The sequence below is a fragment of the Squalius cephalus genome (genome assembly GCF_949319135.1).
Source record: "Squalius cephalus genome assembly, chromosome: 24".
Lineage (NCBI taxonomy): Eukaryota > Metazoa > Chordata > Actinopteri > Cypriniformes > Leuciscidae > Squalius > Squalius cephalus.
The window spans coordinates 16,088,196-16,102,253 of NC_137145.1; the positions used below are offsets into that span (position 1 = coordinate 16,088,196).

The window sequence follows — 14,058 nt, forward strand, 5'->3', positions numbered from 1 at the left end:
CCAAATAGGAACCGAGGGGGGCCGCGGGGGGTTCATCCTCATGGCTCCCCTGAGGAAGTGGATGATGAGCTCGTTCCTTCCTATCGCACGGCTGCGCGTCGACTCTGCGAACACTGCAATAGCCGCAACGTATACTTTAAAAAGCCTGACTCGCTCAGAGAAGGAGGTACCGGTTCTATGGCCCCTTTGCACAGAAGTTTCGCTATTTCTGCACAAAATAGGTGTGTTACTTCCCCATTCACTCTCGTCTCGGTCCGTGCTTGAAAGCGAGCGAACTGCAATGAATAGCCCTGCTTTACTGTGCTCAGCACCCATTGTGACGCGCCTGGAATAGCTTTCCATGCTTTTGCATGTACGGCTAGGGGCAGAATGGCCTCCGGGTTCCGATTGCCGCATTCCGCGGGCTCGAGAACCTGATTCGGAGCGTGCTCTCGGTGCTCGAATACGGCGGCTCGCAGACAGCGATGGCTGGCCGTTTTACACACGATGTCCCGGTGGCTTTGGACGGGGAACATATTGTGCGAAGAACGGGGTAAAGTGTTTGTCAGTATGTGTGAGCGCTCGTGAGCGGGCACAGGACTTACATCTGCGATGTGACCGGCAGGGAGTGGCCGTGTAACAGAGCGGGCAGTGAGTAGGTGTGGGCACGGGGTTGTGGGCACATGACCTACATTTAACACTCGAGCGGCTTTTGCCAGCTTTATGAGAGTGAGCTCTGTGAGAGACACCGGGGAGATCGTGCTTGTGTGTAGGGGTGAACACTGGGACGAGGGCACATTTTCTACACTCATAACACCATTGGCGTGAGCCGGATAACCAGACATTATACTCTTTTTGAGATTTCTCTGCTTATCAGATTTCTCTGGGGTGCCGTAAAAACGGTGTTTGGGTGCAGACGAGCGAGTTGTACAACGCGCTCGTTGGCTGCAAAATACACATTTGCAGTCGCCTTTTTGAGGGGACTGACAGAGCGAAGGCTCATATGTTTTGAAGGCTTATATGTTTAGACGCTCATAATACTCGAGCACCATCATGTGAGCGGGAGGGTGCGAGAGGCGGGTTCGCTTTCTGTATGTAAGAAAGCTGGCCGCGAGCTCGGAGAAGCAAACAGCATAATTTTTATCTAGCGCCAGAGCCGGGATTCGAACAAGGGTCTCTGGCGCGAAAGCCTAAGATTTCGCCACTGAACCACAGGGGGAAAACACCAAAGCTTTTGGTTAGCGCGAGCATATAAGAGCGTCATCATGTTTTGTGTCGGCGTTTTTTTGCAGGCGTGCATGTATTATAACAGGCTCGTTTACTGCAATATTGATATTTCCAGTCGCCTGAACTTAAGAGGGGACTGAGAAAGTGAGAGAAACGCCTCGGCGGGACTAAAACACTCTCTTTTCTCCTTTCGCCGGTGAGTGACGCGCGCGAACGGGACGCGGGGTAGCTTTCTTATAACGCAAAGAAAACTAGCCCCGTGACCGTCCGCTTCCGACATCCCTTGTGAGCGGCGCAGTTGCGCGGCTCGAACAGAGGGAGAGTGGTGCGAGGCATTTGAAACAACGCCTCGTTGGAAATTTCTCTTTTAGAAGAAGAGAGAGTGTGTGTCGCAGCGGCGAACACACACAGCAGAAAAAGGATATGACGCCGGATAGCGTAGCAGGCAGGAATGGCTGAAGGCGGCAAAGACGACTGGCTTCCTCAGAGGCTTTCCTAGGCTTGCTGGTCGCTTGTTTCGACGGTGGCGGCTCTCAAGATCCAGCGATGCGAAGAGCTTCGCTGGAGAAATGAAAATCAGAGCTCAGCCTGTTGAGCCCTTCCTTATATACGCTAAGCCACACCCATTCTGGTGGGCTGTGACACGTGGAGGGCGCGATGTCACGCAGGGCTCACCGGTAGGCTGCTGCAGTTGCCGCAGGTCAGCCAATGAGCACGCTGATACAGCCTGCTATGGTCTGCTGGCTGCCACACTGCGTTGACAATAAATACAAAATAGAGGATAATTTTTGGCTTCAGATCTCGAGAAAAGATGACTTTACCCGTAGCGTAAGCTAACTTACACAATATGAGAGAACCTCTCGTAAGAGAACCACTAGTTTATGTACACATGCTGTCTGCTTATCCAATAATGAGCCTCATTTGGGTGTTAGTTCTGAAAAGAATGACAATGACGTCTAAGGATGCACAATGTATTAGTACCATACTGGTTATTGGCCAATATTAGAGATCTTTTTAATAGTATTGGTCAACTAAAATATACTATTCAAAAGTTTGGGGTCAGTAAGATATATTTTGTAAAGAAATTAATACTTTTATTTAGCAAGGATGCATTAAATTGATCAAAAGTGACAGTAAAAAAAACATTTCTAATGTTACAAAAGGTTTATATTTCAAAGAATATTAAGAATATTATTTCAAACAAATATTAAGAAGCAACACTGATAATGATAAGAAATGTTTCTTGAGCATCAAATCAGCATATTAGAATGATTTCTGAAGGATCATGTGACACTGAAGACTGGATTAATGATGCTTAAACGTACAATATGTAAAAAATTTCGCCACTAGGGGTCGCTAACCTCTTACAATAACAAAGGCGTAGTTTGATGATGCAAAATTTGCTAAGAATTATGGATCTTGTCGTCAACGTCAAGCCGACCGATCTAATAATGTTTATGGATGAGTAAATACATCGATGTTTTTATCATGACTGTGATATGAAGCAGGTCGGTATTGCTAAGAGACAGCTATCAGCTCCACACGCGACGCGAGTCCCGCAGATATAAAAGGAATATGGACATTTCATTCTACCGAACTACACGCAAGTGCAGAATTACTACTCACAGGTCAGTTTATTAGACAAATTAAACTTGTGAGGTAACGCAGCGCTGTTTCACTTGGTCTAACATTACACTATCACACTAAACTGCATTTAAATGTGTTGAAATGTATGTGTTAGTTTGTCTGTATGAGACTAGCTGTAAGCTAGATCAACATTAGAATAACATACAGATCATATTCTAACATTTTATCATTGTTGAACTATATAACATTGATTCGTTTTATGTAAATGTGCTCACCTGTTTAATAAAGTACATGTAGGAGCGGTCGAAGTCTCGGACGTGGAGCTCTAAGCATCTCGAAAACACCGCGCTGATGTTGATTCTCATTTTAGTTCTCCTTTTTTATCCAAAGTCTGCTTGCCATGGTCCATAATGTTTGAACGAAACAACAACAGCGTGCAGATAGACATTACAAACTACACAGTTGTCCACGTCTGTCGCCTTGGTTACTATCAGAGGGCTCTGGTTGCTATGGCAGTACGAGCGGAAACCAGGAAGAACGCGGATATGACGCCATTGACGGCGACAAAACGGAAATAAAGAAACGGTACGTGTCTTCGAATTAAATTACAAATTTCTCCTGGTTTGAAAGTTGTTGGAAACAGTCGGGATAATGTAAGTACACAACTAAAAAAAATATTTAACATAGATGTAGTGATTTTTGCTATTTTTAAAGCAAAAAAATTACATATTATACCTTTAAAATTCAGCTTTGCCATCACTGGAATAAATTACATTTTAGAATATATTAAATTAGAAGACGATTATTTTAAATTGAAATAATATTTCATAATATTCCTGTTTTTACTGTATCTTTTATCAAATAAATGCAGAGCATAAGGGACTGACCATCAAAAACATTACAAAATCCTACCGACCTCAAATTATAACATGAAAACAGATATAAATGTTTAGAAAATTTGCCCCTGAGTGTCCACGTGAACCTTTAATGATTGGCAAAGTTAAAGAATTATGCATAGTTTGTATACGACAGAGGACTTTCTTTTCTTTGTGCAAACGAAGCTTGGATGAAGTTTGTCAAATTGGCCAATCAATCGATCTCCGACACGCTTTCCCACCAGGGCATCAGTTCAATTTTCAGACACAATGGTGACGTTTGGCAGTCAAGACATCACAAACTGCAGGATGTGTTCCTGTTACTTCAAGATTAGAAGGAAATTTAGCCTTTATCTTGAACCCTGCCTCTAACAGAAACCAAATCGGCTTTTAATGGAGTAAAACTTAACAACAGAACATCAGTCCAACTCCCTCTTCCTCTCTGTCTCCTGATGTTTCTAAAAGAACAATACTGTCAGACTACATGTAAACAATCCAGACAAGCACACAATTGGCAGCGCACATCATTACGGCTTAATACATCACTCAATGCAAGCCCCGCAGATTTCTCGCCCTGCAAACGCGAAGAGCATTTCAAGCATTAGCGGCCTAAAATTAAAGCCTGTTTCCTTGGCAACAATAAACCGCTTGTACTTTGCTTCGTAGATCTATCCATTAAAAAGGGTTTGCGCCTGAATGTGACAGGCAGGGGTCTCCGAATTACAGGATTGTGGTGATGCTTACTGAAATCCCCAGTTAGGAAGACGGCCTCCGCTCCCGGGGCCCATTCCCTAAGGACCAGACCGTTGTCGGATCGCCGCTGAATTCCAAAGTACTGGTAGCTCAGTGTGAAGCGATCAAAGGTCCCTTCCGCCTCCTCCAACTGTGCCAGATACTCTGCAAACCGCTTGTATCTGAAGACACAACAGAGAGAAAGACAGAAATATACAGAGAGAACAGACACAGACAAAGACATTATGGTCTCGAGCATTTCTCACCCTTCCATGAACCAGCGTTCTGCAACTTCAGACAGTTGTTCTTAGTTCACATAAGGCATTCACTCAAATTCAGCTGTCTCTGTCAGCTTTGCATCACAGAGAAAACTTTTATTTTAAAGTTATTTTGCACAATTGTCCCAGCTAATGAGTCACAGGTGCAGAGATACACACATGGCTCTTTTCAATAAAGTTTGTTGTACTGACACACAAGCGCTAACACACACAGTGATTAAAAGAAGAGTTTGTAGCCTTTAGAAAGGGTTTTCAAAGGAGTTTTTTGCTCTTCTGCTCCCTTAATCTTGTGGCTTTTACTGAAAATATGTGATAAAATTGATACGCATCTCAGACAAACTCGGGTGTTATTTAGGAAGGCTGGGTACTGACACAAATGTCATGATTCTGGGTTAAGAGAATGTATTTGAACAAAAAAAAAACAAAAAAAAACAACAACACATACCTGTACTTCTCATTTAAAGAGCGCCAAAATGGTATTTACTGTATTGTTCAAACTTCATAATAAAATTGACAGAATTTGAAAGCTGATACCTCTTTTCATATCTAACACAGCACAAAACGTATTGCAATTTATTGAATGGCAGGTCTGCTACAAATAAAGTTTTGCTCATGCATCAGCTGAAAATAGCATAAAATATAAGAATCGAAATCAGCTTATCAAAATAAGAGTACTATTCACAATCCAGTAAAATCCGGTAAAGTGTGCATCGTGTACACAGTATCAAAAAAATATCAGTTGACTTAACTTAAAAAAGTGAGGAAACCCATTGCTTTAAAATTATTAAAGGGGCGGTTGATTATGATTTCGCTTTTCTAACTTCAGTTAGTGTGTAATGTTGTGATATTTGCTTTTAAATAAGTTGTTTTTTAAGGACTACAACAAACGGATGGTAGGGACTATACAACATTCTTCCCGGGTTAGTGACATCACTAACCCTAAAATTGACATAAACCCCGCCCCGGGAACACGCAGTCCATGTTAAGAAGAGGAAGAGTTGTTGTAGTCAAGCACATTTGTGAGTCTGCTCAAGCTGTTGCATACGTCCTTTAACATGCAATACAGTACGTAACACAAATGCAATACAACACTTCTTACAACAGTTCCCACACAAGCGATTTATAGATTATCATGACAGAATATGCTAATCAAAGACTTGAAGATAGTTAACTCCACATCAGCAACATAAATTCATCAACTAAGCATTCAGAAACGTCTTGTTGCATTCTACATGTCACTTCTTCTTGAGCTTCTCCATCATTGTCCGACTCCAGTAAAAGGCAGAACCGTTTCTGACATTTTTGTGCTAGTCTGCCTGAAGCTGCTGACACACACAAACTCTTGAAGCTCCGCCCTCTGTGCTGGGAGCAGCAGCTCATTTGCATTTAAAGGGACAGACAACGCGTTTTTACTGACCCTCAAAAAGGGACAACTTTAACATGCTGTAAAAATTATCTGTGGGGTATTTTGAGCTAAAACTTCACATACACACTCTGGGGACATCAGAGACTTATTTTACATATTGTAAAAAGGGGCATTATACCACCCCTTTAAGTAAACATTGAACAAATGTAAATTATGTGAATTTGACTTCCATATAACAAATATTTTTCAATTACGTATTACGTTTATTTACTTAATTTTAAGGCAACGGTTTAACAGTTCAAAGGTTTCCTCACTTTTTAAGTTAAGTCAGCTGATCACTTTTTACACTGTATCTGTGAGGGAAAGCTGTGAGGGCACGAACAACGCAGCACAAGGGCTGAATTATTTCGTGCCTGTAATAATTTAATGTTAATATATTTTAATGCATTGAATTGCTATCGAATCACTATTCATCCAATTCTTAGCATTATAAATGTATTTTTGACGAAACAAACGATTAAAAAATGAACGATTCAAAAATCCATGTTTCAAGGATTTGTAACTGATGCATCGAGAAAACGTATGAATCGCTAGAGAATAGATTAAAATCGACAAATCTATATTTATTTAACCTAGTCCTATTATTTCGGGATGACAGACCAGAAAGTGGATCAAATTTAGATTTTGTGAAAGAAATGAAACCCCAAATGAATCAAATCTCAGACTGATTTGTTCAAATGTATTTTAATGTCTGTTTGAAAAGTGTGAAATACTGAAGAAAAAGAAAAACAAAGCATGAAATCTCATTTGTGGCTTGACATTTTCAAGTTTTTTTTAGCACAACAATTTTCGTTCAACTTGAAAATGAGCAGAGATCTGTGTCCTCCTCGGTGCTGTTAATTGACGTTTCTACCTGACAGACTCTAATTGTCCTTGCGCTTAATGGCACATCGGTCTCTGGTTAAGTGGCTTAATGCACATTCTTATTTTGAACAATTAGAACAATATTTTTTTCGTGAATTTCCCACTTCATGCTGTTACAGACAAATTCAGAATTAAATCTCAAATGATGAAATGTGAAGTTAAAGGGGGGGTGAAATGCTCATTTTCACTCAATCTCCTGTTAATCTTGAGTACCTATAGAGTAATATTGCATCCTTCATATCTCCAAAAAGTCTTTTGTTTTATTAAATTTTTAACAGAAAGATAGACTGTACCGAGTCTTTCCGGAAAAAACCGAGCGGCTGGGGGCGGGCCCTGTGGGCGAAGCTTAGCTGTGCTAACGCGCCAAGCTAGTGACAACACACAGAGGCATTTGTTCAACAAACAGTTTTACTCACCGTCCGGTTCCAACGCACGACCGCGAACCTTTATCATTGTGACTGCTCGATCCTTAAGCATTAGACGATCTGCAAATCCGTCGATATGGGCTTTGTTCATAAAACAATCATCGTCGAAATGCAGGGAACAAAAGTCTAACAGTTACACAACTCCGTTTATGCTCAGGAAAACAAACTCCATCCACGGGTTCCTTAACGCTGGGTTCTTTGGGAATCTGTGCAGGGTTGTCTTGCCCTGGCAACCAAAAACACACTTCTTTGGTGACATTGACTTCCCAAAAGCCGGGCAGGGCGCTTTGATGGCGAACTGCTTTCACTCTCTTGCTCTGGTCTAAGAGTGCGCGCGCGGCCGCGATCTTACCGGAGAAGTGCCCTTAGGACCCATATAAGGAAATTCCGCCCTATCTTACGTAAGACAGAGCCATACTCGAAAAAAACTTTCCGAAACTTGTGACAAACCGGAAGGAGTATTTTTGGAACAAAAATACTCCTTCAAACGTACAACTTAGTTTTTGAAACTTTGTCCATGTTTAGCATGGGAATCCAACTCTTTACCAGTGTAAAAAACTCAGTATGCATGAAATAGCATTTCACCCCCCCTTTAACTGGTTTAGAAAAGAATTTTGTTTTAGGAAAATCAAAAGAGCAATACCCATAGCAATAGCTGACCCAAACAGTGCACATCTGTAACTATGCATCAAAAACGTGTGATAATTAAAGTGAGACTAGTACTACTGTACTTTAGCAGTCAATCACAAACAAGATTTTTTTCTCAGAGAAGCTTTGTCTCCCTAAATAAACCATGGCATATGATAACAGGTATTTGCATAGTATTACACAGGGGAATGTGTGTCTGTTAAAAATGTGGACTAAGACTAAGTCCACTTTTAAAGTGCAAAATATTCACAGATATGTCAAATAATCACGATCAGGCAGTTACTAATCTGACACCTAAGTGTAGTGAGACACTATGTGTAGTAAATACAAACAAAAAAAGCATAACTATTCTACATATTCCCTGTGTTTGCCATTTGCCATGCTTGCCCATCCATTTTAAATGGCATATAACTGAGGTAAAAGAGTGTGAGACCTCTGAGCTTGAGCTGGAGTTTAGATGTAAAGAGTTCTGGGCCCAGCTGGGACTTTTGTTTGCATATTCATGGCAGTGTTAGGAATAATTACCGATGGGAATCGCTCATTTGGGTTCCTCTGGGAGTTTAAAGTGCTCATTAAAACTTGAGGAACAACAGGGTGATGGGTGCCGTCAAGTGGCCTCTCAAACACTGCTCTTAATCACTTAGAGAGAGCGAGCAAGAGACATGGGGAAAGAGAGAACAGACAGACCAACAAAAGGAAAAACAGACAAAATCTCTTCCTGACGATTCCCAGATCAACATAAACGACCAAACCGCTTGACCGATTACCGGTTTGACAGTTAACAGCCACAGTCACAGATGTACAGTCACAACCTGCCAGGTGAATGAGCAAATCTAATCGCCTAGCTTTCCTGGACTGTGACAATCGAAAAACCTGACGTTTATGGACTGCTTTTATGGAATAGCTGACAAAAGAAGCAGAATTAATATCCCACAAAGCTGCAGAGAAGAAGAAAGCTTTGAAAGTGGTTATTTCAAGGCCTTAAGACCGAGTTAGTTCTGATGGGCCGCACACTGAGATCCATGAGGTTTTTTATAGACGTCTGTCAGTCCAGCTGGATGTACAAAATGGAAAATATGACCCCCATAGAGCAGCCGGAGCAATTTAATCACCCACTGAACAAATCCTTTCAGCAGGCCATCACTTACTCAGTCCGGTGGTCAAACGGACTCAAGCTTTAAAGAATCGGTGCCCAGCTCGGAGGAGATAGAGGGGACGTGGGAAATGCTGCAGCCTGCCATTGCGGATATAATAACAAGCTTTCTGCCGTTCAGTAATAACAATGATTCAAGGCTGCCAGAAGCAACAAAAAAGTGGTGAATGCTGCTCCGGTCAGTTTTAAAAGAGGCTACACTTGACCACTTGATCCTATGCTCTTGAAAGCACGTTTTGGAGAACGGCCACGCTCATTGAACGGGGACGCCTCGGAGGGTGAGCGTGGGGAGCTCGAGAGAGATTGTTAGAGGAGCGAGGGTGCTCACGCGTGTCTCATCTTCTACGCTAACAGCCCCGGGGTGAGCTGACTCATCATGACACAGCGCTTTTTCGCACAGGTAGCTCACTTACACGTGGATGAAAACACACGGCAGCAAACACCTCATTTCTGCCCCTGGTGTCCCTGCGTGACCATAAAAGAATCACAGAGGGTCTTTCACAGCTTTAGAGGCTCTCTTGTGTACACCCAGAGGCGTCAAAACCCAAACTCAAAAGCGTAGTTTAGCTTTGGAGTGGAACGAGGTAAACATGGACTCAAGAGAAACAGGAAGTGCTGATGGTTTAATATCTGCAGTGTGAGATGGTAAGATAGCGGTATAAGACATAATTTATGTTAAATATTGGTTGTTTCTTTAACTCTGGGCACTAAACTTTTTGTTAGTTTGCTTTGAAAACTTTTTAGTATGCTTTGCTTATCATTTACACTGTTGGTAAGATTTGTTAATGTTTTGATCCTCACCAATGCGGCATTTATTTGATAAAAAAATATGGTAAAAAAACATTAATATTGTCAAATATTATTAAAATTTAAAAAGTTCTCTATTTGAGGGTATTTTCAATTGTAATATATTCCAGTGATGGCAAAGCTGAATTTTCAGCATCGTTACTCCAGTCTTCAGTGTCACATGATCCTTAGGAAATCATTCAAATATGCTGATTTGGTGCTCAAGAAACATTTCTTATCATTATCATTGTCGACAGTTGTAACGCTTCAATTTTTGTGGAAACTGTGACACTTGTTTTTTCAGGACTCTTTGATGAGTAGAAAGCTCAAAAGAACAGCATTTATTTGAAATAGAAGTATTTTGTAACATCATAAATGTCACTTTATTGCATCCTTAATGCATAATAAAAGTATTCATTTCTTAAAAAAAAAGAAAAAAGAAAATCTTCCTGGTCCCAAACTTTTGAACGATTGTGTATTTTTTGCTACTTTTCAAATTCTTAAATGTAAAGATTTTATCATTTTACAATTTGGCCCAGAAAAAAAATATAAAATCTAAACATTGAGTGAAATAACCATCAACTATTTCATATCAACACATTTTTATATTAGATCAGAGATTAAAGAAGGTTTACTGTCATTCAGTCATGAAGTGGTATGCAGTGGAACGAAATGTCTTTTCACTATGGAACGCAGTTTACAAAAGTACAATAACATATAAGGACACACAATACATAAGGACATACAATTACTTCACTGTAAATAACCTGTAAACTATATACTAAGAAGACAGTGGGTCTTGGGGGTCAGATACCAAAAGAAGACAGATACCAAAAAACAGTGGGTATTGGGGGTCAGGGTTTATTTATTTATTTATTTATTTATTTATTTAGTCAAATTATGCAAAAAGTTTGAAAATATTATTTAATTGTGTATTTTTGGATGCATGAAATGTAAGCTTGGCCAAATTAGGCCAAGACAATTTTATCACAAAAAATATTCAAAATGTAATTTCCACCACAGAATGAAACAAACAAGATAGCAAACGTTGAAGAAGCACCCTATTATGAATGAGAAAGCCAGAGACGGAGAGGCCGAGAAACTTCTTGCTGACCTTCTGCTGACAGAAACCACATCTTAACTTTTAATTTAACCAATTAAAGAAGAAGGATGAGGACACAAAGCCTGTTTTTGTCTCCTGGATTTGCCATCAGGGACTAAGCCTTTGCCTGACTCAGCCAGTCTAGGATATTGACGTTTTTTTTGTTTTTTGTTTTAAATACTGAGATTCCTTTCTTAAGATGAGGACACACCTTGGAACTAAAACTCTTACTGAAGCTGTGGTTTAGTGGTTAGCACAAATGCTTCAAGCACATTGATCAGAGGTGTTCATGTGGGAGATGCAGATTCATTTCTTTTTGTAAATAAATAAGCCAAACAATCAAGTACAAAGCTATAAAGTTAGCATGACAATTTATTAAGATGGAGGAAAACCTGATTTTTTTTATTTTTATGGGCCAGTCCATAAGAAGTCAGCCTCTTTCTTCTTATGCATTTTTGTTTCTTTAATAACAATGTGCTAAAAATGAAACTAAACTGAAATAATGCAATGCAATAAAATAAAGAACCAAATATCTTCATGCAGTGTCTTCTACGACTTTACCAGAATCAAAAAACAATCAGCCCTTCAAATGTCCAAGAGGGATTAAACAGCCACCAATCAGGATGTAACCGCAGGAAGCTGATGAAACAAAAGTTATTATCTTATGACCAAATGCTATTTTCTTCAGCACAAGGTAGAATGGCCTAGGTGAATCTTTACCTGGGGCTTCTTAGAGGCAACAGCAAAGACAAAGGGAAAACAAGCTCATGAATAATAATGGTACGGTGCAGAGCTCAGCATCCTTGACTTGATTATTGGTGCGAAGCGGCATAGTGGCAAATGCCGGCGTAGAACTGGAGGGCTGCTGGCTTCCTACAGTGTCTATTCCTGACCAGTGTTGTGCACCCTTAAGCAAGGAACTCAAGTCCAAAAATTGCTCAGGGTTCCTGCAATAATATCAAATGCCTCTGTCTTCCCTCACCCATGAATCCATCACAGTGGCTTTGCAAAAGCACTGCGACTGATCAACGCTCTACTGCATGTTAAAAAAAAAAAAAAGTTAGGTTGCAAAGAAAATCCATCTCATGTCCTTCCTAACCTGTATGACTTTGTATTCCAAAGACAAATATGAAAGAGCAAAATATAAATTTTGAATAATGTAGGCTACCACTCTTTCCATGCAATTGACCCTTCGCAGGGAGTTTGATTGACAGGCGATCTGACCAATCATAATCCGCCATCCGCTGAATCCGCCATTTTTGTCCGACAAAGCAGTCAGAAGAGTAAGTAGATTAAAGGTGCTCTAATGCTGGGTACACACCAAAAGATAATCGGGCTGATTTTGGGCCGATTCCCCCCCTTCCGACAATCCTAGCTATGTCCCGATTATCTTTAAGGTTCTACAGATTATCGTATCATATTTTCCTTTGGTGTGAGGTGTGTTAAGAGTGTCCGAACCTGCTCGGAAGAGCGTCGGAGCCGCCCCGATCGCGAATCGTAAAAATATTCAACATGTTTAATATTTACGATCAGAAATCCTGATGTGTGGGGGGAACCCCGAGGACAAACGCGCGCACTCTCTGGAGATTATCACGTGACACGAAACAGTATCCAATCAGAAAGCGAGATGATGGAAGGCGGAAGCAACGCAGTCATGGCGCAGCACAAAGTGAAATTGATGTGGACAGCAGAGATGGAGGATCAGCTTGTTGATTTGTGGCAACAGCACAAATACAACGTCTTGTGTAAAACCTTTCCAAACACTATCGTCACAATTTCTTCCTGCATATCGTCCGCCATGCTTATTCTGAGGTCTTGCGAGATTTTGCGAGATTTCCTGTGTTCACAGTCGAGACTCTGGTTGAAAATCTGTTCGTGTGTGGTGTGCTGTCTTTGTCACATCATGGCACACCACACACTATAGGAGCAAAACGGTTAAATCTAGGATTTTTTGTCCTCATGTTTGTGGTCTATCACATTTTGAAAATCTTATAAGATGTAAAAAATCTTTTGGTGTGTACCCAGCATAAGTGATGTTGGGTGACGTCAATTCTTGTTGACGTTTAAAGTATTGTCAAACAAAATGGAGGCTAGCTAGACCCTCCCTCCTCCTCATCCGCGCACTAACCCCCCAAGCCCCACCCCCAAATCCTTCTTGTCGGTTATTGGCTGGAGCAGTTTGTTATGTTTCGTGGTGCGGGTTGGCCCAGTTTGATTTTGTTGCCGTTTGTGGAGCCTGGGGTGTCTACAGAGACCGCGTTTTTTTACAGTGTGTTCAGGGGACAGGCAGCTAGCGGATGGTGAGGAGATGTTTGCTGTATGTGACAAAAAATGTTTTGGCCTAAAAAACGTGACATCGCTTAGAGCACCTTTAACGCTGGAGAATTTGAACTTGAAAAACGGAGTGTACTGACGTCTTTCCGCGGTTAAAACAACATTCCTTCTTATGTTCATTCATGTTTATTTGATGCTATAAATTAACTAGAAGGAAGAGATGATCGGTTCACGAGCAGCTTTAACTGAGACTCTACAGCGATCTGTCTGAAAAATTAAAGAGCCTCAAAATGGTATTTTTTAAATTTCTTAAAAATTTTTTTTTAAAAAAGACCAAATTTGAAAATTGAGACTTTGTTTTATATCAAAAGTAACCTGGTCTGTCCTGTCTCTCAGTGCGTTGTCAGTGTCCTCTCTCCCCCACGATGTATTTTTCACAGCGTGAGAACATGTAGTGGCGTGAGAGCGGCATAGCTTGTCGTACATAGCAACAGTAACTAAAGGGGACGGGTCTTTGCGAACGGTTAATTGCAATGAATGGGATCTGCTGAAGGGTGATTTTGCACTACAGCTTAAGTTCCCACTGTAGAATGAGATTAATAATAAGTGAGTCAACGATCTTAAAGACACTCCGCAACAGCAGGTATTCATGTAATAATCTTGCAGACAAGGCGACCTCATAAATTCATAAGCTCACTATTT

The 14,058-nt window shown here is 40.9% G+C and overlaps 1 protein-coding gene across 1 annotated transcript in view; it reads right to left on the reverse strand.

Annotated features, from left to right (window-relative positions):
• gbe1a (glucan (1,4-alpha-), branching enzyme 1a) overlaps window positions 1-14,058 on the reverse strand; it is a 140,865-nt gene that overhangs the window by 117,712 nt on the left and 9,095 nt on the right. Inside the window, exon 2 of the mRNA XM_079861623.1 lies at window positions 4,413-4,582. Within this exon, the coding sequence (XP_079717749.1) occupies window positions 4,413-4,582 (170 nt within the window). The remainder of the gene's footprint in view (window positions 1-4,412; window positions 4,583-14,058) is intronic.